The sequence below is a fragment of the Neolamprologus brichardi genome, chromosome 1 (assembly GCF_056152115.1).
Source record: "Neolamprologus brichardi isolate AB-2024 chromosome 1, ASM5615211v1, whole genome shotgun sequence".
In the NCBI taxonomy this organism is placed as follows: Eukaryota; Metazoa; Chordata; class Actinopteri; order Cichliformes; family Cichlidae; genus Neolamprologus; species Neolamprologus brichardi.
This window is the reverse complement of record NC_142104.1, coordinates 15,905,341-15,932,756: the sequence shown is the minus strand read 5'-3', so window position 1 is coordinate 15,932,756 and position 27,416 is coordinate 15,905,341. Positions and strand designations below refer to the sequence as shown.

The 27,416-nt window shown below is 38.6% G+C and overlaps 1 protein-coding gene across 2 annotated transcripts in view; it reads right to left on the bottom strand.

Annotated features, from left to right (window-relative positions):
* The window catches only part of LOC102783723 (CUB and sushi domain-containing protein 1-like), a 448,866-nt gene that overhangs the window by 92,785 nt on the left and 328,665 nt on the right, over positions 1 to 27,416 (bottom strand). For both annotated transcript variants that reach the window (XM_035905239.2, XM_087837652.1), the window contains exons 24-30: positions 23,850 to 24,019; positions 13,797 to 13,953; positions 10,529 to 10,720; positions 5,358 to 5,484; positions 4,752 to 4,963; positions 2,553 to 2,744; positions 466 to 604 (exon numbers count right to left, since the gene is read on the bottom strand). In XM_035905239.2, coding sequence (XP_035761132.2) covers positions 466 to 604; positions 2,553 to 2,744; positions 4,752 to 4,963; positions 5,358 to 5,484; positions 10,529 to 10,720; positions 13,797 to 13,953; positions 23,850 to 24,019 — 1,189 coding nt within the window. The remainder of the gene's footprint in view (positions 1 to 465; positions 605 to 2,552; positions 2,745 to 4,751; positions 4,964 to 5,357; positions 5,485 to 10,528; positions 10,721 to 13,796; positions 13,954 to 23,849; positions 24,020 to 27,416) is intronic.

Sequence of the window (27,416 nt, the reverse complement as noted above, 5' to 3'; positions counted from 1 at the left end):
TAATAATTTTTCTAGCAAAAAAAGCTTAAATACTTACCAGAATGTGCCAATAAGACATGTCTTAGTGACTGTGAGAAATATCAGCATTTTCAGGCACAATAGTTAGACACGATTCAACATGGCTTTTGTTTCATGCAGAACACATTACATATTATTGTGACATTTATAAAACCTTAATTAATACGAAGTTATCAGAAACTGTCAAAGTTGCTTTGATTTCTATGTCAACACCTCTTAAACATTTCCCTTTAAGAAAATAGAGCAGGAACCACCCCTTTATCATAAGGGAAAACACATAAAATAATGTGTGTATGATTAATCTGCCTTAAAGTGGCAAAAACATAAATTTTCATCTACTGAGTCAGCTGCAATTGTTAGCTTAAGGTTCATAAACATACATGCTTGGGAAAAGGGAAGGTAAAGGGTTAGTCTTTCATTAATAGATACAATTAATAGGTAATCTACCTTTTGAAGATGAGGGCAATGACAAAGTCTGGGTTGACTCGGATTCTCCAGTCGCACTCTTTCCCAGGCGGGTAGGGCTGGGGGTAGTTGGGAGACAGAATTACCCCAGAAGGACCACTGACGTTACCTCCACATGTTGCTGAAGATGAGAGAGAACAGTGAGGGAGAAAAGAAAGGGAGAAACATTATTACATAGCATTGGGCTTGGGGTTATTTGGACTCAGAATAACCCCTGATTGACCTGTCATATAAAACCCACAGAAAGGCAGAGACAAAATGAGTTAGTTGGTAATGGCAAGTATAGCAGAGATTGGTGAGGACAGTGGGAAAAACCCCTAGTGGACAATATAACCTCCAATGGTGGTTGCAGACAGCAGAAGAGAAAGAAAGAGAGAGAGAGAGAGAGAGAGACTGCAAGATTTAGTTGCAGAGTGTAGGGCTGGGGGTAGTTAAGAAAGAAAATTACCCCTAGCGATCTTTTATCCCACAAGAAGCCAGAGAGCAGGAAAAAGATATTGGCAAGAGAGACAGAAAGATGCATTCAAGCAGCAATTTGGTGATGTGAAGGAAGAGTTAGCAAAACAGAGATGTGTCTTGGGGCTGGCAGGTGGGTGTGAATGGATTATCAACAGTGAAATAGAAGTAAACAAAGGCATTAACACTTGCAAATCACTCACAAGCAGAAGCACACTAACACGCTAAGTCCATTGTGCATAGTGGTGTATAGTATGTTTCATCTTGGGAGCTTTTGAACACAGAGGACTCGCTACCTGAAGTGAAAGTGCAGGACAGGGAAGCACCCTCTAAGCAAAGCGAAAATGGAGCGAGATATGAGCCCAACATTTTATCTATATTCATGCAAAACGTGAGGTCACTAGCAAAGAGTCAAAGGCAATATCAGGGACAAAGAATAATGTGTTTCACACGCATGGTTACAAGGCAATCTCTGGTCTGTGTAACTCTGCTGGAGGACTTCTATACACTGGTGGCTGATAAGAAAAGCAAAAGGCAACAGAAAAGGAGACCGTAGCATCTAACAGTAAGCCAGCTGTCTGTGGTGTCTTGGTGCAAGCTGGGTGGCTGACGACAAGAGCAACCTGCTACTTCAGGAGTTTTCAGTGACTTGTGAAATCTGTCCATTCTGATCCTTGAATAATTGAAAATAATGTAGCTCAGGACCTTGAATGGTAATCTCTTTTGATTTCCACATCCATCTACTCTAACGTGACACACAATGTCACATGTGAGACAAAACTGAACTGGATGACGCAGTTTATCAACAAAATGAATGTGACACATTAAGGTCATGTAGTTTGGAACCTGAGCACTGTTAATTCAAAAAATATTGGCATGCAGCATTATAAATACGTAGGCTGTCTGGTGAGAAAAGCTGCTGTATTAGTGATTGTATTATTGAAAAGCTCAATGAATTTAATTAATTACAACCATAAGGCAGGTTTCAGGGCTTTAGGCCATGTTTGTCCTTTAGTGAAGAAGTCAAATGCTTAAGAAGACCGTAAAGAGGAATACAAAGACATAAAAGCATGACAGTGCAAACGAGCAAGTGCGCCGGACTTTCAACTGTTTAACATGGGAACTCAATCAACATTATTTCCATCATTCGACAGTGCTACAGATCAAACCTCGGGATAAACATACCAAGGGTGTTCAGTGTCCAACCCAAATATAACCTTAGGTGGAGTCTACCATTGTGTAGTGTTCAAATGTACAAAACAAAACAACGAGCCACTACAAAAATGCTACTAGTGCCTTTATAACATCCATCCATCTTCTTCCACTTTATCCGGGGCTGGGTCGCGGGGACAGCAGCCTAAGCAGAGAAGCCCAGACCTCCCTCTCCCCAGCCACCTCCTCCAGCTTATCCGGGGGAACACCAAGGCGTTCCGAGGCCAGCCGAGAGATATAATCTCTAATCTAATCTAATCTAATAATCTAATTCATCGTATTCTATTTTTTTACTGTGCTATATGATATATATAAGCCCCCAAACAAAGTGTAATGTATCAGGTGAATTAACTGAAGGTCCAGCTTGGCAGTAAGAGATCCACAAAGAGCTGTACACCTACCTACACATGTTGGAGGGTCAGGGTGCCAGTAGAATCTGTTATCCATTCGCACACATGTGATAGTATCTTTGCCCTGAAGCTGATACCCTGGGTCACACTGGAATGTCATACTGTCACCAGGTTCCTTACTGTCCCCGTATCGAGAACCATTGACAGGGATGCCGGGGTCGTTGCAGGTCGTGGCTGTTGTGGCTGGAGAGTGCAGAAAACAAAGGCAGACAAATATTGATGTACTAGGAGCACAGAGAACAAAAGGAACTGAGACAGATGCACTCAAACGTAACATTACTGCCAGTGTCGTACTGTCAGCAGCAGAAGCAAAAACAATACACACACGCATAGCAGAGTGAGTCCAAATGGAGCTTATTATTATGTTATCATGCTGACAGTGACTAATATAATTACTCTACTTATCAGAAGTAGTGATATCAGGAGACACTGACCCCAACAAGTTAGTTAGGTAATTTTTGGCTCTGCCTTCGAGCTAAGCAGTGTGCTAAGTGGGGGATAACTAGATTTAGATGAACTTACATTGCCCGTTACAGCACAATCAGCCCTAAGGTGCTCCAAATACTTTAAGTATTACATATCTACAAATAACATTTCTATTTATTTACTTTTAAGATAGAACAGATAAATATGATTTAAGACTTAAAAAACAAAAACCTATCTATAACAACTTTAATTTTCAGAGTTCATCTTAGTTTGATGTTAAAATGGCACAAGCATACTTGAACACACAATTCACTTTATGGGCTTTAAAAATTGACATTTTTTCTTTTTCCTATTTTATTTTAGCTGAAACTGGTATAAGAGTAACAAGTATACCCTTGTTACCCTGACCCTGACTCTGACATTTCATTTGGTAAAATAGCTTGGTTGCCTCAGATTAATAATTGTCTAAAGATTAAGAAAAAAAAATGATTTATGTTAAAAAATACAGCATAAATTGGATATTAAATATTGTCCCTTTCTGTTTTCTGAAATTCCAGACTGTTTAGAGAAGGGATATCTATCCACCCTTTGGGACTGGACCCCTTAGGGGCTTAAAAGATAAATCTAAGGTGTTAAGTCAAGAAGTAAGGAGGAAAAAAAACTTGGCCTTAAATAAATGCGAACAGTGGAGAATACCACCTCCTAAATCAATGCGGAGGTAAAAATATAAGGTCATTACCATAGTAATGGAATAATAGGGCTATAATTATGATGTTACCAAGGGCAAATATTTATTGTTTTCCACATGGAAAGAACAGGACGATGTGTAAGGATGGCGAGAAAGAAAAAGCGAGAAATATGTAGAAATAAATTTGTATTACTTTAAATATTTGTAAAAAAAAAACCTGACAGTTATGCGTGTTGGACTTTTGTGTGCGCACACACACCTGTATAAAGAACAGGTGTGTATGAATGGTCTCGTGAACCATCAGCTGACATTCTCGCCTAGTTGTTATGGTACTTTCTAAATCCTTCTTTCTCAGTGTGCCTCTGATCGGTTTTGGTGCCATAGTGGATCAAAAAGATTTAAATCTAAAAGGAGGATGCACAGACATTTTGGGGTCCACTGACTCAAATACCAAAGGGCATCTCTGCATCAAAATGGCACAACAACCATGCAGGTTGCCCTGGGACAAACGGCAGCAACAGCTTAGGTTCAGTGAGCTCATCTTAAAAAAAAAGGGGAAAAAACCCGCAAACACAAACAAAACAAAAACAAAAAGATCAATTCATTAACATTATCTACAAAATAATTAACAGAAAACACAAGACTACAGTTTCCCAAATAAATCTTTCATGTTCTAAAAATGAAATGAGACACGTCTCTGGTGGGCTACTTCAGTACTTTCTGAACATGGCTCCCAAGGTGAGATATTAAATGTCTCATTTGATTCTATGACTAAAGCTTTTTCAGAAATCCTGTTAAATTCCACATTAATGCCAGCTTAATTTTCTTATAGCCAAAATAGGGTTTATATGATTACCACAAAACTATATGGATGAGTGGTGAGTTTTAACGAAATTAATAGGTAATTTTGTAATTGGCTTTCCTTCATAAAGGGATCTGAGGGGTAAAGTAGGGCAGACCACCCGAATTACAGATTTAGTAGAATCATGTTACATTTCTGAGCAGTTTCTCGTAACTCAAATGTTCTTCTTCTACCTCATGTTTAATGATATCAGTATAAAGAGAAAGCTACTTACTGGAGAACTGTATTGAGAATCCTTGCTTGCTGATGAAATAGTCAGAATCAAACTGCAGCGTAAGTATGTTGAAAGTCGAGTGGATGTCTTCAGGTAACGCTGGCCCTGACCATTCTTTCAACAGGATCCCACCATCTGATGGTCCCGACGGACCATCCCAAACTCTCAGAATATCGTGGCCAACCTCGGTGTCAAAGACAATAAAGTGCAGGCTGAGGAAATACAAAAATACAAGATTGTTTACTTTCACATCAACAAAGAGGCACAACTCAAATTTCATAGTGGCATAATGACTAATTGTATTATTGGTCATTTTAGACTTCGGTGAATGAAGGTTGATGTTATATGGAAGTTTCTCCTTATAATACTGCTGCTGCTCTATATTAACCATAAATACTAGTAATCCTTAGCGTGTATAAAATGGTAGCTAGCTACCGAAACCTACCCAGGATGGAAAAGAACGTTTTTTTGTTTTGACTTATTTGACTTAAAAAAGCCAGTTTCTATTCTTTAATCCTTTTGTGAACCATTACCATTAATGTAGAACAGGAAATACCCCAGATAACTGCAAGTCATTGCGACATTACTCACGTGCACTTAAATTACCTGATAGTTTTTCCTGTATCAGCCTCTATAGTCCAGGTACAGTGGAGGTTGTTGTCGTATGGAGCAGGATATCCTGGAGACAGAATCCGTCCAGACACCGCACCAGTTATGTGACCTCCGCACTCAGCTACAAGGACAGGAAGCAAGAGGATGAGAGTGGAAAAAAGTGCATATTTGATGCCTTAATTTATGCAGCTTAAAGTGTCAGCAGCTGAAACACATCCATCCATTCACTAATGCATATTAACCAAGATATTTTAAAACACCATAGCAGACATTACTATGCATAATAAAAGAAAGCATAAAGGAACATTGGAGCAAGTACTGCATTTTATGATAACTTATATAAAAAATATCATTTTTTTGAATCCACATTTTTGCACAGATTTGGCCTATTAGTGGCATGTGGCGACTGTGGCTCAGTGGTTTGGGAAGCGTATCCGTAACCGGAAGGTCGCTGGTTTGATCCCTGGGCTCTCTGTCCTGGTCGTTGTGTCCTTGGGCAAGACACTTTACCCTACCGTCTACTGGTGTTGGCCAGAGGGGCCGATGGCGCGATATGGCAGCCTCGCTTCTGTCAGTCTGCCCCAGGGCAGCTGTGGCTACAACTGTAGCTTGCCTCCACCAGTGTGTGAATGCGTGAATGAATGAATAGTGGCATTGTAAAGCGCTTTGGGTGCCTTGAAAAGCGCTATATAAATCCAATCCATTATTATTATTATTATTATGTGAACCCAAACTTTTCAGCTGTAAAACAGCCTGTTTCAGTTTACGCATTGTTCTCAATAAATTGCATGCTCAAAAAAATGTTTTGTCTCACTCCCATTTCTTTTTGTCGTATGTTGAAACTCTACTTGGGACCTTGTTAAGATCTAACCACGCAAAATATGATTTTTTTTTGCCATTTTTCAAGTGGTCTTAAACGTTTGATCGGGACTGTATTTGACTGGGTCTTCTTATCCTCGGGCTGGTTTGGAGAAGTAGGGTTTCCACCAGTTTTAGATCTGGCCCGACATTTTGGCCCACTGAAAACAATTTCTCTCTATAGAACCAGATCCTACATTAAACATTTTATGGTGGTCTTTGTATTAATGTTTCAATTTATCTCTATAAGATGTAGCTTCTGTTCTTTGCTGTAAATTGCACTGAGGTGTGAAGGTTAAGTTAAATGAGATTCAGTTAAGAACTGCTTGAATCGTTAAATCAACCTTGAATTATCCAAGCTTTTGGTATAGCGTTTCAAGGCTGGCAAATAACTTTGATGACTCTTTTCTGTTAAGGAGTTCAAGAAAAAAGAGGCAGTTTACAGCACGAGTGAGTTTTGTGTTAATTTTATATTGTTTATTGTGGACAGAGAGGTTAAAAATAGTGAATATGGACAAATCAGGGGGCAACGCTGGTAAGAGATTTAAACTCATCATGGTAGCACATAGCGCAAGAAGATGACTGCTGTTTAGGTATGTCTACGTGTGTGTATGTACATCTGTGCATTTCTGTGTGTTTGTTTGTGTGAGTTAAACGTGCATCATTAACACAGCCCTACAATCTACAAAACCATGGCAACCTACTGTTGTTGCATTACCCTGGGCAGAAAGCACACAAATCAGAATTTCCATGTGAAGACAAACACAAAGGGTACTCCAAGAGACAATCACACACAAGGCCAGAAACATACTTGAAAACATTTCTACAGTTACGCAAGCACATCCAGACATGTGAACACACCCGCCAGCATACACAGTACAACAACATAGTTGTTTCTGTCCCTGGTGAATGAAAGCAGGAAAAGAAAGGCAACTATTCTGTTATGTTTTTATCACTCTTGCTGGCAGATACGACTTACAACACAACTTGCAAAGTAAGCCTTGGCCAATTTTCAGAGAAGAAGTTTTAAAGATCAGGCCAACAGGTGTGGAGAATTTTGATGAGATATTTTCACACCGTTGCAAATTTAATTGCTGTTCTGGCTTTGACATATACTGGTGAATGTACAGGCAGAGGGAGGGTAGTTAAAGTTTTTCCACTTTAAAAGAAAGATAAAGAGTATAGTTTTGCTTTACTTTACCTCTGCCTTTGACATTAATTATTGTCATGTAAATTTTGATGAGACTGTGTTGCCTCAGTGTAGACAGGGGACTGCAGGAGACTCAAATGTAAACATTTACTGTATTTACTTGGTACAATATCAAGGGAAACCAGGGGAAGCACACATCCTTACAGGTCATACTATCACCACAACTCTGAGCTTGTCACCACACTGGGAGAATGTTTATACTTTAGACAAATATTCTGTTCATCCCTTTATTCAGATAAAGTACTTTGCAATATTTTGCCTGCAGCTCAGCTTTGTGACCTTAACATGGCAGCATACACAAATAAACAATATTTATATATGCCAGGGAAGGACTTCAAGGCCAATAGAATCCTGCATGCTGCTCTGGGCTTGACCCTTTGGGACCTTTCCAATAGAAAAGCAGAAATCTTATCTCAGTAACATAATTTGCAACAAAAAGACTATTTCTGTTGTTGAAAGTAAAATTATGTAGGACACAGAAAAAAGTAACGTGCCAAGCTATGGTGAGGCGTAACTCATAATAAATGGACACTGTACAAGAAATACAAAAGATCTTTTTTTTGAAAAAAGATATAATTATCAAAACAGTTTTTTCTAATAACAATATGTATTGCTGTAATGAAACTGTTCCATGTAAAGATAATGCGTGAGTGAGTGCTGTAGTAATAAAAGTTTATACACATGTGTGAACTTAAAAGTAAAAAAATATGCATGCATTTATTTAAATTTGATCTTTCATGTTTTTTACTTTTATAAAGTTGTATGTGAAGAGGTGGCTTGGTTATTGTGTTCATGTCTTGTGTTTTTATAAGTACATGCAAAATTGTAAATCTATATGTGTTGTATGAAAACCTGGATTTTACCAAAACTGAAATATTGTCGGAATAATCTTCCCCTCTCCTTGTCAGTTTGAACAAGGAGAGGGAAAAATGGCAAAAAAAAAATATTCTCAAAGTAGCAGACAACCACTCTTGGTATAGAAACAGCCTGAGGCAAACCTATCTCCTGATCTCCATGCTTATGCACATAGATATGGGAGTAAGCAAGACAGACAGTGGAGGAGACAGTCAGAGAGGCAGAAAGACAAACACTCCAACAGACAGACAAAGGATGAGCACGCAAAGGTAGCTACAGAGGTAGTTAGCCCAGGGCTCTGCCAGCAAGTATTCTCCCGGTTGCTGGCTTACCTGAAATAAGGCAGTGACAGAACAGCTGCAAAAATTTTACTGACTGCAGAGGCATTCAGGGTCACACACACACTCTTCGCCATACACATCCATTCACACACATTGTTTTTAGTTGCCATTAGAAACCACAGCTGGGTATAACCCACATGACAGACTTCAGATGTACTGGCAGGTTACAAGACACATGGTTAAGCATTGCAGTGGGGAATTCCAAATTAACATGTGCTCTGTGCCCACATCTACTCAGCAAGATGGAATACCTACAGGAACTGTGCTTTCATTTCCAAAATATGCAAAGCCACACAATATTTATGAACAAAATAGGAATTATGGACTTTAAAAAATTGCAAATTTCCTTTAGGGGGTTCAAAGCTAGCTACAAACAATACACGTAAACAAACCTTCCATGCTTCACTGGAGGCTGCTGACTGAAAACAAGGAATCAGAATGACCAGCTGTACTTGTTGTAGTTAAAATATGAAACAGCTTTTACACACTTAAAAACAAGAGAGGAAAACAAGTTAAAAAGCACCTGAATCTCTTGGCATACTTTTCTCAGACCTAATTAAGAGGTGCTAAATGTCAACTAAAGGTACAGCTATCCTCTGATAGTTTATCTGCCTGAAAACGTTAAGAAATGCCCAAATATATTTTAAATGGGCCAAATACAGTTTAAAAACTATTTTTACTATCTGAAAAAACATTGTGTGCAGTCATGTGTTGGTCAGTCATTGCAAAACTGATATACTGTAACTGTCTGTTTGTGACATTTACATTGGAAATGGATGATGATTCTTTTATTTTTAAATCTGTGGTCAGCATTCTCAACTACTCAAGTAGTGTTGTTGGAGTTGGAGAGAAGTGCAGGAGGGCTGTCCTTTTTTAAAAGTTTCATTTATCATAATTTCTGTCTTTTCTTATTATTTAAGATTCTCTGTTGCAGACTTAGTCAGAAGGGGTGAAGAAGTGATTCCTGTTAAGAGGACAGTTTTAATCATGAATCATCAGTTTCATACGGATGTGCAGTAAGTTTGTTTAACAACAAAAAACTTTTTTATTTTTATATCTGAAATGATTGCTATCTAGTTTGACTAAAATGAATTTTGAGCATGCAGACAAACAAACTTTGTCATTATACAACTTTAGAAAAACAGCATGCGGTCAAAATTAGGTTATATAGCAAGCAGTCTGTATAGTCGTACATTGAAAAAAGAGTTATTGCAGCTCTTCTATGACATGATATCTCTGTTTGGTCGTATTTTACCATAATTTTATTCAAGAAGCAACAATTTCAGATGAATCAATATTGTTTCCTACATCACCTTCAGTCTCTTCTGATAGAATATTCTATTTGATGTGCATGCTGAGAATAAAAGAGAAAGCTGAGGCTTCTGTCAAAGTCTCTGGCATAAAATGCTCTTCACACCTTCAGGGTACTAGGGAGTTGTCTGGCTTACATTATAAATTCATCACTTCAGAAATCACCCTTTATTTTTGCATCTTAACCACGCAATCCTTAAAACAGAGCGCACGATGCACTAAAATATCATACCTGATGACAACCAGATGCCACAGTGCATGTAATCTCATGTGCACAGGCCGATGATCAGAAAGGCCAGTTTTTATGCATAAATTGTATTAGAACCACTACATTTCCCACAGTGTTGAATCAGTCCCCCACACGCTCTTTTGAAAGTATTCATGTGTCTGTTGACTCAGTCACTTGTTCTCGCACACTGTCTTTTGAATCATCATGCTGCAACTCAGAAACAGACATGAGTAGCTTCTCCCTGCTATATCACTCACTGAATTGTATGAAAAAGAGAGTTGTCCAGAGGTTAATAATTCAGATCTTGTAGTCCTGAAATATTGATGCAGAAGGGAACCTACACATATGCTGGCATACTAACCGACACAGGAAGGAAGCGGCTTGTCCCAGACACGTCTGTCACCACTGAGACAGGTGAGTGTACTGCTCCCATGAAGACTGTATCCAGGGTTGCAGGAGTACAGGACAAAAGTGTTGGCATAATGACCGTCATCCTGGATCTTATAGCCATAACTAGGGACACCTGGTTCCTCACAGCGTACTAGGTCAAAACCTGGGTGGAGACAAACACACAGGCATAGTGATTAGGTCTTCCTGTCCATGCTGCAACACTACCTTTCACACAGGATGATTCTATTCTGGACAAAAGGACATAAGGTTATTGTATTCTTCTCCAGAATCTCACTATGTCCTACAGAATTTCAAGGTCTGAACACAATGTTAATACTTGTGACATGAAATTATAAAATTATGCTTCTTTCTGTGACATTCAAAAAAAGAAAAAGTTGGGATTCTCACTTTCTGAAAATATAATGAGAGTTGTAATGGTAATGGAAAGCATTGTCAGTTAAATTTATGCAGTGAAAATGTGGCTCCTATGTGAAAATGTGGAGGGAAAAAAAAGCATTAAATGATAATTTTACATCCCACATAAACACAGAAAAAACAGAGTTTCTAACTTTCTAAGATACACAAGAATAGAAAAACTTCCTGCCATTAAGGCAGATGGTTAAACAAAGACACAAGAATGCAACCAACATATGCTTTTTTTCCCCCTCAGGTCAGCTTATGATAGATATAACATTCCCACTCAGATAGGGGTTGCTATAGGGACAATAAACAGTGAGCTGTAAAAAAGCTCTTTATTCAAGAAGATTCATCAGTTAGCAGCACAGATATTTAATTATCCAATAAAGTCAGCGATACTTAAATTTCTACATGGTAAATTTCAGCTTTTGTCAATGAAAGTTTAATGAGATATTTGGCAGTGCGTTGCTAAATTGTTTCAATATGATGATCACTATGAGTCACTTGACTGTTGGGTGATGTTATTATATGTAAAACTGCTAAGTTTTTACTTCTTGCCAGATTCAGGGCATAAAATGAGAATCCACTCAATCTATAAGTTTGACTTTTGCGTCTAGACCTGTCAATTCAGTGAAAACAGATTCACCTAATGGTAGAACTTTATCAGTAACAGTAATATTTTGATAACAATATAATAACCTGCAAGCAACGAAAATGGTAATAACTGTAATATTAATTGCTGTATACTGACTTATAGTTATTTATGGTTACCTAGTACTTTTTGTTTCCCTTCATAGGTAATAAGCCAGAACATTAAACATAATAGTTACATTGTTACATCCAAATAAATAAGAATGCTATAGACATAAGTCAGGAATATTTAGTCCTGACTTTAGTTTAGTACCCTCAGTTTTTGTCTGATTATCACTCAGCTATAACCACTTTTGCTACAGTATAATTACTTGGCTAATAATGTGGTAATTAAGTGGTTATAACTTGTTATTTCTGTATTGTCACATTCTTGGTTTTGCCGCTATTACCACATTATTACTAAACTGTAATAGAAAATGCTAACAACCGGCTTTCTTAATGTCCTGAACAGATGTGCACATTATTTTATTTTCTGTATTAAAATAGCCTCTAATAATGTGCATTACTGAAACTGTTTAACTCAGACTCTGATTCTGCTTAACAAGCAATTGCTGCCTCCGTTGATCAGCAGCCATTGCTTCCTCCCTTTCTTTTGTTTAAACCTTATATCAATCTCTCTTATCTATCCATCCACTCATCTATTGCAGCAGCGCTTTGAAGAAGGTGTCACCTTCTCTGGTTTAATGACTCACTGATTGATGGTTGTCTAATGGCCTAACTGACATACAGAGCATATATCTGGCGTCCATATAACATCTAGCTTCATTTGTTTGTCCCTTCGTCCAGCCGCTCTTCCACTCGAGATGTGTCACTTTCTCACCTTCTTTTAATGACTTGCAGATAAATGCTCCTCTAATAGCCTCTTTGACTTACACAGCAGCTGCTCTTGCCTTCTTAAGAGACTCACTTTACAGCTATTAAGATGTGTGTGTGCATATGTGTTTGTCAGAAAGAAAGACAGCCTGTTTCAGATATTCATGCACTCATTTTTTACAGTATGCTTGGTAAGCTACTGTTGCACTCTGGCCCTCAACAGAAAATCCTTGGGAAAAGTGATTGTTGATCTTTCAAGCTGTCAAAAAGGGAAAAAGAAAAACAAAGCAATACAATTTGCTGACTGAGAAAGGCTAGTCTCTACAGTTTTGTAGTACATGACACCTATTTTGTTCTGCTACATACAGTAGCACTCAAGAATCACTTGACTGAAGCATAGGGCAGGTGCAGGATACATTCAAGAGGGCAATCAAAAACAATTACTACCACTCTAGATTTCAATTATAAACATCTCTTCATGACGATCTTTGAGATGAGCTACTTGTCATATAGTAAATTACTGTTTGCGTAGCTGTGTGCATATATTGCTGTCATTTTTAGGACTACTTTTGATCAACAATTTGTGATGCAATTTGTGTAATTTTTTGTAACTCTTGCCTCTGTATGGCATCAGGGAGACCAGATATCCCTAATGTGGTGATCTCAGGCTAGAACTACTGATTTGCTATATACATTTTCTGTTTAACTGTAGATAATCAAAAAGATGTCTCCACCAAGTACAACATCAAGAAGGAATATTTTAAAACCCATCCATCCATTCTCTTCCACTTCTCCTCAACAAGGTCATGGATGGCTGGAACCTATCCCCGTTACCAAAGTGTGAGAGGTGGGATAAACCCTGATCAGATCGCCAGTCTGACACAGAGAGACAAACAATTATTCACACTCACATTTACACCAGTGAGTGGCAATTTAGAATAATCAATTAACCTAATCCTTCTAATTGTATGTCTGTGGACTGTAGGAGAAAGCCAGAATGTCCAGAGAGAACCCAGACAAACATGGGGAGAACATGCAAACTCCACACAGAAAGGCCCCAGCGAGATGGTGGGGTCAAACTCAAGACCTTCTTAAGGCAACAGTGCTAACCACGTGCCACCATGCTGCCCATAATTTGAAATATGAAACATTAAAAGGTATTAAGGAACAGTTTAGGGATGTACAAATATATACGAGACATTTCCCTTTAATTTAAAGTAAAATTGAAGTAGAAAGGTGTCTGTGATAGACAGCAAGAGTTGTGTTAAAAGCTCCTTTCAAACCAGCGCTGTACAAGTAAATATACATTTTAAATTATCTGTATTCCTGGTTTAAACATTTTGATAAAGATCACTTACTTGTATATGTAAGGTGGAAGCCCTGATTAGTTCCAGAAGCATTGCTATTAAACTCCAGCCACAGGTGATTAGATGTACTATTGATGACACGACCCATCATGTCTTCACGAGTAAAATTTCCAAGGAGGCGTGACGAACTGTTCTCTCCATCATATACCTGTCAATCAAAACAAAGGATTAGGGTTTTCAGGACATGAATAAAAACATGAGTGTTAGAAATAATGAGGCTGTCAGTGAACATAGGTGCACAGTGCACTCCTGGCTTGGTATGAAAAACCAAAAGGCAATGCATAATGTGGGAGGTAAAGTATAAAAGGCTTATTTCTTAGTTTAGCATCCAATCCATCCATTGCTTTGTGTCCTGTTTCCTTCTCTCCGGCCACCTACTCCAGCTTTTCTTGTGAGACACAGACGTATTCCCAAGCCAGCCAAGAAGCATAATCTCTCTGTCATGCCCTGGGTCTTCCCCTGGGTCTGCTCCTTGTAGGACCCAAAAAGCTTATGGCCATAGTTGAGGAAGGTAGATCAACCAGTAAACTGACAGCTTAGTTTCATGTTCAGATCTCTCTTCACCAAAATAGGCAAGGACAGCATTAACTTGAGGTAGCAACTCCTTGTGAAACCATGGGTGGCACTCCACACTTTTCCAGCTTTTCTAATTCTCATTCCTACCACTTCCCACACAGCTGTAAACTGCCCCAGTTCAAGGTGAATGTCACTGCTGAATGCCACTGAAGCCAAAAGAGTCACATCACACACAAAAAGCAAAAAGGTGGTTCTCAGGTCACCAAACTAGAGACCTTGTGCGCTTGCCTACCTCTAGAAATTCTGTCCACAAAAGTTATGAACGCAAACGATGACAAAGGGCAACCACAGCGAAGTCCAACTCTCACTGGAAATGAGTCTGTATTACGCATTAGAATGGTTGTACAAAGACTGGATGGCCTATAAAAACAGATACTGTACTCCTGAAGCAACCTCCCACAGGACACCCTGAGGGACAAGTTCGATCCCACACAGAATCACACACACAAGGGTTGAGCAAACTCCTACACACCCTAGAATATCCTCATGGCCATAAGGAGTTTGTCCAATATTCAATGACCAGGACAAAAGTGGCACGCATGACAGGTATGACACACTCTATTGTCCAGTACTCTGACATAGACCTGCTCAGGTGGGCCAATGACAGTGATCCTGCTAAAGTTAACCTCCTAGGACCTGGCGTCCACATATGTGGACATCACATTTTCGGTTGTCTAGACCAAAATACTACATTTTGCTCTACAAGGGCCTGATATCCACTTATGGATACATCCATCCATCCACATCCACTTATACATTATACTGCCACTGTTCTATCGAAATTTAAAGCGAATGTCCTCATATGTGGATCTCATTTTTCTAAAAAAAAATAAAATTTAAAAAAAATAAAATAAAAAAAAAAATCATTTAATTCTAAGAGAAATTAAAAATGCATGCCATGAATGAGTCTGGGTCTTAGGAGGTTAAAGCAAGTCACTTTTTTTAAAAACCAGCACCCCGGTGGGGCGATCCAGGACAGTCCAGGACAATTAAAAAATTGCTTTATCTGACATTTTGTTTGCCACAATTAAAAGTGGCACAGTGAACACATTGTATGAACCTACTTTCAATTTTGCTGTTTAATTCTTGTTCGTAACCTCTGGCAAACAGTAAATTTGAAAATCACTTTAAATTCTGTACTGGCAACGGGAATATTGTAGCTGGTTATTCACAGTAAAGGTTGTCTCAAGCTGTCATAAGTGTTCAAAAAGTGTATTTATATTTTGAAAAATTATCCCCCTTCATTTTACAGATGAAACCATTAACAAGAAATAGAGCATTTTTTTTCTCCATAAAAGCTAGAAGCCTCAGTATGCATATTTTTACTAATAACTAAACACACTGGTAAAGCCAAGTCAATGCCTGTGTTTATGTGTGACTTTATTTGATATGCGCATTAGAGGAGGGGAAAAATGAATAAGACTGAAAGCAAGTGAAGACAGGAGTTTTGGTTTACGGCGACATAAAAACGTCTCTCGTTTGTATTTTCTTTGTCGATCACTTACTCACCCTCCTTTTCGATATTCAAATATTACAAAAGCATTAGTGATGTTACCATTTTAGATTTCTTGCTGAACAGGGTCTCGTTTTAGTTTCCAACAATTCTGGTTTGCAATATATTCATTAAGCTGTAATTGTGCACTCATACAAGCAGCACAAACAAGAGGCAAAACAGCTGGAAGCCATTTATTTCGAATGAGCACATTGAAAGAAGTAGATACAGAGGGTGGAATAATGGCCGCCAAAAAACATCTTTATAACTTGGCAACACAAGAAAGTTGAGCAGAGTATTAGATTGAAGGGCTGTGCTGTGTATTTTACTTACTAAAGCCCCATTATTATGGTTTAAAAATACAGGTTTTCACCAAAACTAAAAATAAGAGGTACTTGTTATTACCAAAGTAAGTTTCTAAGCTAGCACTACATCCACAAAGTGAGCTAGTGACAAACAGAAGTTGCTTTTTTAAACAAGTTGTAATGTTTTATTGAAAATACTGTTTCCAACATTGTAAACATAAAGACAGAGAGGAGAACAGCCCTTAATTTGAGGGAGAATTTGAGGGAGAAAATAATCTCTCTTGATTCATTTGAAACTATTGAAGGCAGTTTCCCACAAGCCTAAAGGTGATAAGTATTTGGTAGTGAAACTAGCTCACACAATGTGATATAAATATATTGTTCGTGCTTGGGTTGGTTATGCTTATATTTGGCAGACAGTGACATTTCTAAAGATTGCTAATGACAGGTCTGCAGGTCGCAGGAATGCCAAAGAAAATAGACGAAGGCAAGGTAATGTTCCATCTCAAGTCAGTACTGTCAGTCAGCAGAGACACCACCTGCTACAAACATGTACCTAGTTTATATTTGAGTACGTGGCCACTGGACGCGCAGGTTGAAATTGCATCACAGTATGAGCAGCATTACTCCACTAAACTTAATTTTCCTTCCCATGTTCCCACCCCACAGCTTCCCTCTCAGTGTCCTCCAATTTTGCGTCGTTCCGTCTGCCTCTCTTGCTTTCTGCTTCAGTCTTTCTTTCTTTCTTTCTCTGTTTCAGTAAAACTCAGTATGGTTAATGAAAAGCCCTGCAGCTCATAAATCAACATGTCACCATCTGCCACCCCTCCTCTCTCTGTCTGTGTGACTCTTTCTCTCGTTCTCACTTGTTCTCTTACCACCTCTATTTTCATAACAATTCCTTCACACCCCGACTTTGTTTCCTTCTCACCCTCCCTCTTTTCTTCAGGCATGGGGGTAAATCTCAGTAAATATGGTCAATCACTGTATTAGCTGATATTTTCAGGCAAATTGAGCTTGGTAAGCCTCTTCTTTAATAGTGCCAGGGCAAAAACTTAGCCAACAGCAAGAGAAATTGTAATGAGCTGCTTCATATGTTACAGGAGAGTTTCGCCTCAAGCTGGCTGGAACTGTTAAACAAATGGTTTGTGTTCACAGTGTTCAGCTGCAGTAACAGGAATTAGCTCCATTACTGTTAGCCTGGGGAGTGGCGTGCTAATTGCTAGCCTAAGTGGCACTTTGGGGCTTTTTCTTTTTACTCATCCATTTTAGTTTTGCTGTATGCTTTCTGCTAATTTTGGGGGAAATTTATAATTAATACACTATGATCAGCCACAACATTAAAACCACCTAATTCTAATTTTATGTAGGTCTTGCTAAACTTCAGTGAAGGATCTCCAGCCCTTGGGACAAAAACATGGGATCTCTGGTGGTATCCTGTGGTGACCATATATATGCCTTTAGGGGAGGTTGCAGCTCAGGAGGTAGAGCAGGTCATCCTAATCGGAAGATTGGTGGTTTGATCCCTGGCTGTTCCAAATGTCCTAAGACTATGAATGTGTGTGTGAGATAGAAAGCACTTGAAGGAATGGGTGAATCAAGAGGTTCAACAAGTTATATAAAGTGTTTCGAGTCCTCAGGTAGAGTAGAGTAGAGAAGCACGATATAAGAACCAGTCCATTTACCACTTCAGGCCTGATATGGGCATTACAGTAAGTCTATAGTTCATGAGGTATTATATATAGGTTAAATCTAAGCAGTTTTTGGTGCAATGTCCTATTTGTGAAGACCGTTGTCATCAAGGGGTGATATCTCCATGGGAGATGGATTTGTTCTGCAGTACTGTCCCAGTGGATGTAAATGCGAGACCAAAAGTTTGATCAAAGCTTGAGCATTGCAAAGTGTTCTGATGTTGTGGCAGATCTCCACAGATGTTGTACACATTCACCAAACTGACCCTGAAATAGACATTAAATAAATATTTTAAATAGCTATAGTACAGTGATCCTATCCCATTATCCCAGCATCTGGTATCTTTTTATAACTATTGCTTTTTGCAGTATAGCACACAAGTAAGGATGCCCTTGTGCAATATCACTCAGATGTTGGATGGTTAAAATTAGATTTCTTTTAAGATAAAAAAAAAGAAGCTAAAAATCTAAGGATTTTAGTTTGAATATAATACAACACAGGACCAAAAGTAAGAATTTAGTACAACAAAAGTGAGTATTTTCAGTCATTTTGTCTGTAGAAACCTCTATTATTTTGGCAGTGCAGTTTCGGGTTTTATTAAGTCATTTGGATCATTTCTATTCTGCTGGGCTTCTGGATACTCCAAGTGATATTTTCAGCAAGTATTCTGGCTTTTCCACAGCTTCCATGGTGTCATCTATAAGTGCCAGCTACCTCTCGCTCTTTGTACTCACAGCTCCATAACTTTACACTTGAGCAATATTTATTACTGTGGTAAACCTGAGCAGATACTACAAAACTTGATGGATCTCAATGGGCCAAACAAGTGTTTTCTTGGGCTCATGTGACAAAATAAGACAGTATATGTTCCCAGTATTCACATCAAGCTTTTTTATGCTAATAAGCAAAATTTAATCTTAACAATCAAGTATGTTTTGTTTTTTTTCCCCATCCATATCCAATCTCTGAGCTGTCACAGAAAACCTAAATCCTAGTGTCTGAAGCTCAAGTCCATTTGTTTTTCAGTCTGATTGTGGAAGTAGTGTACCGAGGCAAGTATTTGTTGTGCTGTAGCTCAATCTATACCTCATACATGCAGCTGCAACTGTGTTTCAGTGCACAATTTAGTTTAGAACTATCTTGCTGAAAAAAACAAACCCTTTCTAGAAAAAGCAGAGATCGGGAGAGCCACATACAGTGGGGCAAAAAAGTATTTAGTCAGCCACCGATTGTGCAAGTTCCCCCACTTAAAATGATGACAGAGGTCAGTAATTTGCACCAGAGGTACACTTCAACTGTGAGAGACAGAATGTGAAAAAAAAATCCATGAATTCACATGGTAGGATTTGTAAAGAATTTATTCGTAAATCAGGGTGGAAAATAAGTATTTGGTCAATAACAAAAATACAACTCAATACTTTGTAACATAACCTTTGTTGGCAATAACAGAGGTCAAACATTTACTATAGGTCTTTACCAGGTTTGCACACACAGTAGCTGGTATTTTGGCCCATTCCTCCATGCAGATCTTCTCAAGAGCAGTGATGTTTTGGGGCTGTCGCCGAGCAACACGGACTTTCAACTCCCGCCACAGATTTTCTATGGGGTTGAGGTCTGGAGACTGGCTAGGCCACTCCAGGACTTTCAAATGCTTCTTACGGAGCCACTCCTTTGTTGCCCGGGCGGTGTGTTTTGGATCATTGTCATGTTGGAAGACCCAGCCTCGTTTCATCTTCAAAGTTCTCACTGATGGAAGGAGGTTTTGGCTCAAAATCTCACGATACTTGGCCCCATTCATTCTGTCCTTAACACGGATCAGTCGTCCTGTCCCCTTGGCAGAAAAACAGCCCCATAGCATGATGTTTCCACCCCCATGCTTCACAGTAGGTATGGTGTTCTTGGGATGCAACTCAGTATTCTTCTTCCTGCAAACGCGACGAGTTGAGTTTATACCAAAAAGTTCTACTTTGGTTTCATCTGACCACATGACATTCTCCCAATCCTCTGCTGTATCATCCATGTGCTCTCTGGCAAACTTCAGACGGGCCTGGACATGCACTGGCTTCAGCAGCGGAACACGTCTGGCACTGCGGGATTTGATTCCCTGCCGTTGTAGTGTGTTACTGATGGTGACCTTTGTTACTTTGGTCCCAGCTCTCTGCAGGTCATTCACCAGGTCCCCCCGTGTGGTTCTGGGATCTTTGCTCACCGTTCTCATGATCATTTTGACCCCACGGGATGAGATCTTGCATGGAGCCCCAGATCGAGGGAGATTATCAGTGGTCTTGTATGTCTTCCATTTTCTGATGATTGCTCCCACAGTTGATTTTTTCACACCAAGCTGCTTGCCTATTGTAGATTCACTCTTCCCAGTCTGGTGCAGGTCTACAATTCTTTTCCTGGTGTCCTTCGAAAGCTCTTTGGTCTTGGCCATGGCATAGTTTGGAGTCTGACTGGTTGAGGCTGTGGACAGGTGTCTTTTATACAGATGATGAGGTCAAACAGGTGCCATTCATACAGGTAACGAGTGGGGGACAGAAAAGCTTCTTACAGAAGACGTTACAGGTCTGTGAGAGCCAGGGATTTTCCTTGTTTGAGGTGACCAAATACTTATTTTCCACCCTGATTTACGAATAAATTCTTTACAAATCCTACCATGTGAATTCATGGATTTTTTTTTCACATTCTGTCTCTCACAGTTGAAGTGTACCTCTGGTGCAAATTACTGACCTCTGTCATCATTTTAAGTGGGGGAACTTGCACAATCGGTGGCTGACTAAATACTTTTTTGCCCCACTGTATGTGCACTAATGCACCCCTATAGCATCAAAGAGGATGATTTTGAATGGAAAAGAAGCCAGATGGTTCGATGAGCCCGCTCCTCTTTAGCAAAGAGAAGATGCAGCATCTATATTATATAACTTGGAATTTTGATTCATCAGCCCACAGAACAGTTTTTCATGTTGCCTCAGTCCATCTTAAATGAGCTCGGGATCAGAGAGGGTAACGGCATTTGTTCGAAATGTTGTTTTTTTTCTTTACGCTGTATAATTTTAACTTGCATTTGCAGTTGCAGGAACAAACTGTGTTCACTGACAATGAATTTCTGAGCCCATGCTGTGATTTTCACTGCAAAATCATGTGTCTTCCTAATGTTGCACCACCTGAGGCCTGATAATTACAACTATTTAATACTGTTTTTCAGCCCTGTCCCCGGTGCACAGAGAATTATATTTTATATTGTAAATGATGTGCTCCAAAATATCTTCATAATTATATGCAGTGGGCCAGAAACATCCGGAATGATCCAGAACAGCCACAGAAATCCAAGTATCCAACATCCTGCCTGCACACTCTGCACATCCTTTTTAACTTCTCATCCCTGTCATTCTTCCCATTCCCGTGTTTCCAAACCAATTCTCCGTGAATAGCACGCATGGTCGTCGATTAATTGCTGTGACAACTGCATATCAGCAATCATAAGACATGATCATTTGATCAATCATGGCTCATTGTTATGCAATTGATCGTTATGCAACAATGCTGTTCATAAAGATGAAGAAACCTGCAGTCTACTGAGACTGTAGACGTCTACGAAAACGTTGCATCCAGATGGATTGAATCATTTTTTTCTGGTCGAGGTACTTCAACATCAAGCTAGCTCAACTGAAGAAGAGTGTTTAAGTGTTTAAGTGGCAGGTAATTTCAAAAGCAGCATTTTAAACACAAATCTCCATAAAATTTAACCCTAATTGTTACTGTATAGTTTGGCACACAGCCTGTCTGCTAGTTAAAGGTAAAGTTGAGGTATTTTTTAGAGAGAGAAAAAAAATACATTTATTATTGAGACTCTCAGAGATGGAGAAAGCAAATAGGACAAAGAGATATTAGGAGTGAAAAATGAGAAACTGTTTTCAAATTTAAGCCAGCTCGTGAAGTGACATTTGATAAACAGCAAATTTAAAGCTTAATGTAATTTCCTAATTAATTTTAGATTTTTTTTTTAAATCAGACAGAGGCTCTTTACATGATGTGCTGCTGCAATTGATTTTGTATTTATCAATACAAAATGATAATTTTATGTTGTTCAATGGGTTTAAAGGACTGATGCAGGGCAAATTGTGGTATCTATGGGTATTGCTAGGTTATGCAGCAGAAAAGGTGGTAAATGCATATATTTCAAGGGGGAAAGCATTTAAAACCTTATTAGTTTAAATGTCTGCAAACTTTTAAATGATTTTGATTAGGTTTGATGGGATATTTTGTACATGCAATTTTTATTTCCTATTGACAATTAGATTTCCTTTGTCTCCTTTTTCTGAATATACAGGGGATATTTAGGCATTTGCGTGTCTGTTAACCATCTTGGCGTCACTTTCCTTTTGTTAAAAGGATTTTTACTTTTTTCAAACACATCCCACTGGGAACAGTTCCAGCTTTTACAATGACGTTAAGCCTCTCTAAAAGTCAGGAAGAACCCTGCTAATACAATCTAACCACAGACAGGCTCAGCCAATGCTCTAGGCCTAAGACTGATAATACACTCTAACCACATACTGGCTTAACCATGCCCTCAGGCCTAATACTGCTAAGAGACATTGTGAATAAAAACAGTTTTAGACGATGTCTGTAGGACAGCGCTAAGACTGTAAAATAGCTTGCGCAATTGCCAACGGGGCAGGTACCAGAGCGAGACTTATGAGGATATATGCGCATCAGAAATATCTGTAATTCTCTGTGCAGATGGGAATTTTTTAACATCAAGTTTATAACATAAAAAATTTCTTGAATAAAAAAAATAAAAAAATCTCCACATCTTAAATATGTTACAGATCAATGTACTTCTTTCAGTGTCTTAGAAAAAAAGTTCAAGGAGTTGAGATTTTTTTTACTAAATACAAATAAATATATTGTCAAAAAACAAACAAACAAACAAACATTTCGTTGTCCAAAAAAAAGGCTGAAAGTGAACTCTGTGGATTTATTAGATGTTAATGTTATCCTTGAAGTTGGAGGTTTTAACTTGGGAGTCTATGGGCACTGACTTAGTGGCCTTTAGTAGAAGTCAATTATTTGGCACTTCACTAGTTTGCTTTTTGAATAATGCAAAAGGGAATACAACAAAGAAACAGCAAAAAAATGAAAGAAAGAAAGATATTGAAAAGTAAACACTAAACCATGCAGGAGGTGATCATCCAAAATAAAAATAGCTAGCAACACAACAATAAAGCTTGAAACTGGGGTAAAACGTCTCTCTTCTATTGTACAAATTGTGTCAAGTGAGTAATGAAAGTGCAAAAAAGCCAGCCTTCAAACACAATAATAATTGTACACTGTAGTGGATTCATTAGAGGGTTAATAGAGGAAGAATTGATCCTTCTGTGCCTCTGCTTCCAAAGCATTCATTCAGCATGGATGACTACAGCAGGAGCACCATCAGCACTAATAGGGAAGATGGTTAATAACCCCCTGCAGGGATGTTATTGCTTCTTGCAACAATGTTTAACACATCTAAAAGGTAGGTCTACCTTGACAATACTATTTAACTACATAGCAGGTAAGCCAAGAAACCAGAGACCCTAATGTTATTCACTCTTCTCCTTTTCCTGGACTTGCACATCTCATATAATTAAAGGACAAACATTCCCTGACACATTAATTAGACCAGATGTTCATGGCTAGAACAAAAGCTTTGACACATTATTTCATAGAGTATTCATGCTAGCATCTAGAGCTCAGCAAGCCAAACACGTAATGATTGTTCAAGCAAAGTCAAAGTACATACAGCTTTGCATTTTGACAGCATTTGATAGTGTAATCCTGTATGTATTTTGTCTGTGTGTGTATGTGTGTGTGTGAGTGAGTGTGTGAGTGAGAGAGGGAGAGAGTAAATAAAGTATACACTTTAGGACTAATTGGTGAAATTTGTCATTTTTGCATGCATATCTGTGTGTATGTGAGTATGCACAGGGTACACACCTTGAGATAATCTCCATCTTGCAATGAGAAGCTCTCAGCTTTCAGCCTGATTCCTTTGCCCTTTTCAGTAGTAATGCGGTAGATGCACTCATGGTTGTTATTGTAGTTGGAGGGGAAATTTGGAGAAAGGAGAACACCTTCTGGTCCCAGTGAGGAGGCCCCACACTCAGCTGTAGCGAGGCAGTAGAGGAGAAGTTACAAAATGAGAACACTTCTATCTAATTATCTCTGAATAGCAGGCTTGGGTGATAATTTATTTAAATTACAAAAAAAACATTCTGCATGACGTGGAGAGAGCATGGCGCATATTAAGTAGCGCCACAAACCTTTTTTCAACTCGGCAGAGACAATGCAGAAGTCTATTAAAAAAACAGTGGAAAAGTCTGGAGCCACCGCTCTTATATTTCTCTAGAAAAATGAGAAATAGGTGAAGTGATGCAAACATGCAAACACAATGGAAATATAGCAATATGGTATAAAAGGCAAAAACAGAGTTTGTACCGTTCTAAAGAGCTTGAATGTCAATATTAATTTTGACTACCCTATTTTTTTTAACACAGCCTGAACTCTCTCGTAATTTAGTAAAGTAGTCTTCAGAAAGAGTTGAAAGCTTCTTGAAGGTTCATTTTTCTGTCAAGATTATCCCAGTAATCTCAACGTTGGGATTCTGCAGAAGAATTCATATCTGTTAGTGTCCCACTGTGTGTTTTTCTATCCATGCTTTTACTGCATTAGCAGTATGCTAATGCAGTAAAAGCTAATCAGACCTCTTCCAGATGGTACTGCCTGGTGGATCATTTTTAGATGGTACTTTTATGCGTTCATAATACCATCAGTTTTGACAAGATCCCCCAAAATAAAAAGCTTAACTGCCTCCCTGATCCATGACAGAGCCTCCACTGTGTTTTACAGACGGCTGTAGACACTCACTGTTGTACCCCTCTCCTGACCTCCTCTGTACATAAAGATCGATGATGATCTGAACCAATGTAAAAATTGCCTCTGGTTTCCAGTCCAGTTCATGTGTAGCTTAGCATACATCAGCCTTCACTTGGTGTTTCCCTTCTGTAAGAATGGCTTCGTCACTGCCACCTTTTCAGTGAGGCCACTTCTGATTAGGCTCAATTGAACTATAGGGCCAGATGGATCTGGCAGGTCCTGTGACAGGTTCTTTGCTAGATGTTTTCCTGTTTCTTCAGAAGATGGCTCTCAGTTATTGTTCATCTTCTGTAGGTAATCTTTTACAGAGATGGGCAGTAAGTAATCGTATTAAAGTAACGTATTACAGTAACGCGTTATTTGTAACGGGTTACTGTAATACGATTACTTTTTTCAAGTAATGAGTAATGTAAGGGATTAGCTCGCCGTGTTACTAAAACCGTGATTTTTTTTGCGAGTGTCTCATGACAGTGACAACAGCTGTGTGCAGATCAACAATGGATAATATATCGAGTGCGAGTATGAGCATGCAGCGTTTAAAACCTGGAAGTACTGACCTTACTTTGAGTTTTATTCCGTAAAAAGTGACGAAAACATTAGCGTCCGCTGTCCACTGAGTTGGAAGAAAACTTCTTTTTACAGCGAAAAAAACCCTTAACTTCCGAGCAAACACCGAGTGCGCTAGTGATGGGTCGTTCGCGAACGAAATGGCTCTTAGAGCCAGATCTGTGACGTGAACGGCGTGAGCCGGTGTTGTGCCAAAAAGTGATTGTCTGCCAAAAACTGATTTCCGGTATTTGCCAAAAAGCGATTGCTGATATTTAAAGTGCTATAAGTAACTTGTTGGGCTATAATATGTTAAACATATGTACAATGCATCCCTTATGGATGACATAAAGTCATCTTGAGCCACAAACAACATTCTTGTAACAAGATAGAAGACGCAATCAGTTTTTGGCAGTGACTTTTATATAACCTTTATTTATGCAGTAAAAAAATGTTAAAAATTAATTAAAAATGTGTTTTGTAAGAGTAAGTTGCCCAACAGGACAGCAGAAATGGCAGCAAATATTACAATAGTTCAGTAAAAATATTTTAAGTGGGGATAAAGGACCGGATTGGTTATAATGTAAGTACAAGTTGTAAAGATACTTAAAAAACAGATAATTTTTTAATTCTTTATGTAACCCCTTTGTAAACCCTGTTCACCGAAGTCTACTTACGAACATACGTAAAGATATTACACATAAAAAATACACAGAAACACTGGAAATCAGTTTTTGGCAGACAATCACTTTTTGGCACAACACCGGTTCCTTATCGCCAGCCGTCACATGTTTTTTTTTTTTTTTTCTTTCTCTCAGCCTCTCTCTCGCACTTTTTTCCGCTTCAGAGAATACGCATCTTCTTTTTGTTTTCATATTTAATTTATATTTAATTGTGTTGTGGTTTGCAGTGTTTTGTGTTGTTTCACTTTAAAATTGTAAAAGGAAAAAGCTGAAAATTTTAATAGTTAAAAGTTGAAATGTGGTTTTTGTATTATATGATTTATTTATTACATTTTATGTGGAGTGAATAAATAAAAGTATATTTACGGTGGCCCCTAGAGACAAAGCACATACAAACTTCAAATCACGGTCAAACTCTGAAGCACGTACAAACCCTGATGCACGTACAAACTCCAAAACACGTAAAAACACGTACAAACTCCAAAACACGTAAAAACTCCAAAACACGTAAAAACACGTACAAACTCCGAAGCACGTAAAAACTCAGAAGCACATAACAACTCAAAACACGTACAAAAGACAATAGTGCTCCAGGATGCTAGGCGCAGTGTTGAGCTTTTGCTACCTAGTGGCTACACAAGCCAGCAAGTACCAACGACCGGATTTGGTGTGTGGTAGTAACAGGTAAATGAACTTTTTTTTTTTAATTATTTGAATATATATGAGTGCCTGTGTATAAATACACAAACAATACACACATGCTTTCAATTGTGTAATTTAAGTGATCTAGTAGCTCTGCTTTGGAAGTTCAGTTCATGCTAGAAATGTGTTTTGGAGTTTGTACGTGTTTTGTCTCTAGGGGCTACCGCATATATTTATATATAAACATATATAAATAAAACCACTTTTTTTTTACGTTAGTAATTCCTTTTGTGCATAATTTTATATTATTGTTAATAATAAATTAATTAAAGCAACAAAACAACCTGAAGATCCGGTTCGGAGCCGGAAGAGCTGGTTCGGGGCCGAAAGAGCCTACTCTTTTTAGTGAGTCGAACCGAAAGGGTCGGCTCTCTAAAAAGAGCCGGATCTAAAAAGAGCCGGAAATCCCATCACTAGCTACGACACAGAGAAACTCGCGGATTCGTCCACTGACCGCTGCGGCACACCTGCAACAGGGCAAACCTCCGCCTGCTATACAGGTGAAAATAGAGCAGCAGGACCGCTGAGTCTTTGATATTTTCTGCTGTGTTTCACTTGCATCTATTTGAAAGACTGAGTGTAAACACAAAATGATATTTTATTTTATGTGCTGGAATGTGCAGAAAACAGGTTAAAATGTTAAACAAATTTCTTCCAGTCAGAGAATGTTGCATATAATTTATTTTTAAGTTAAAAG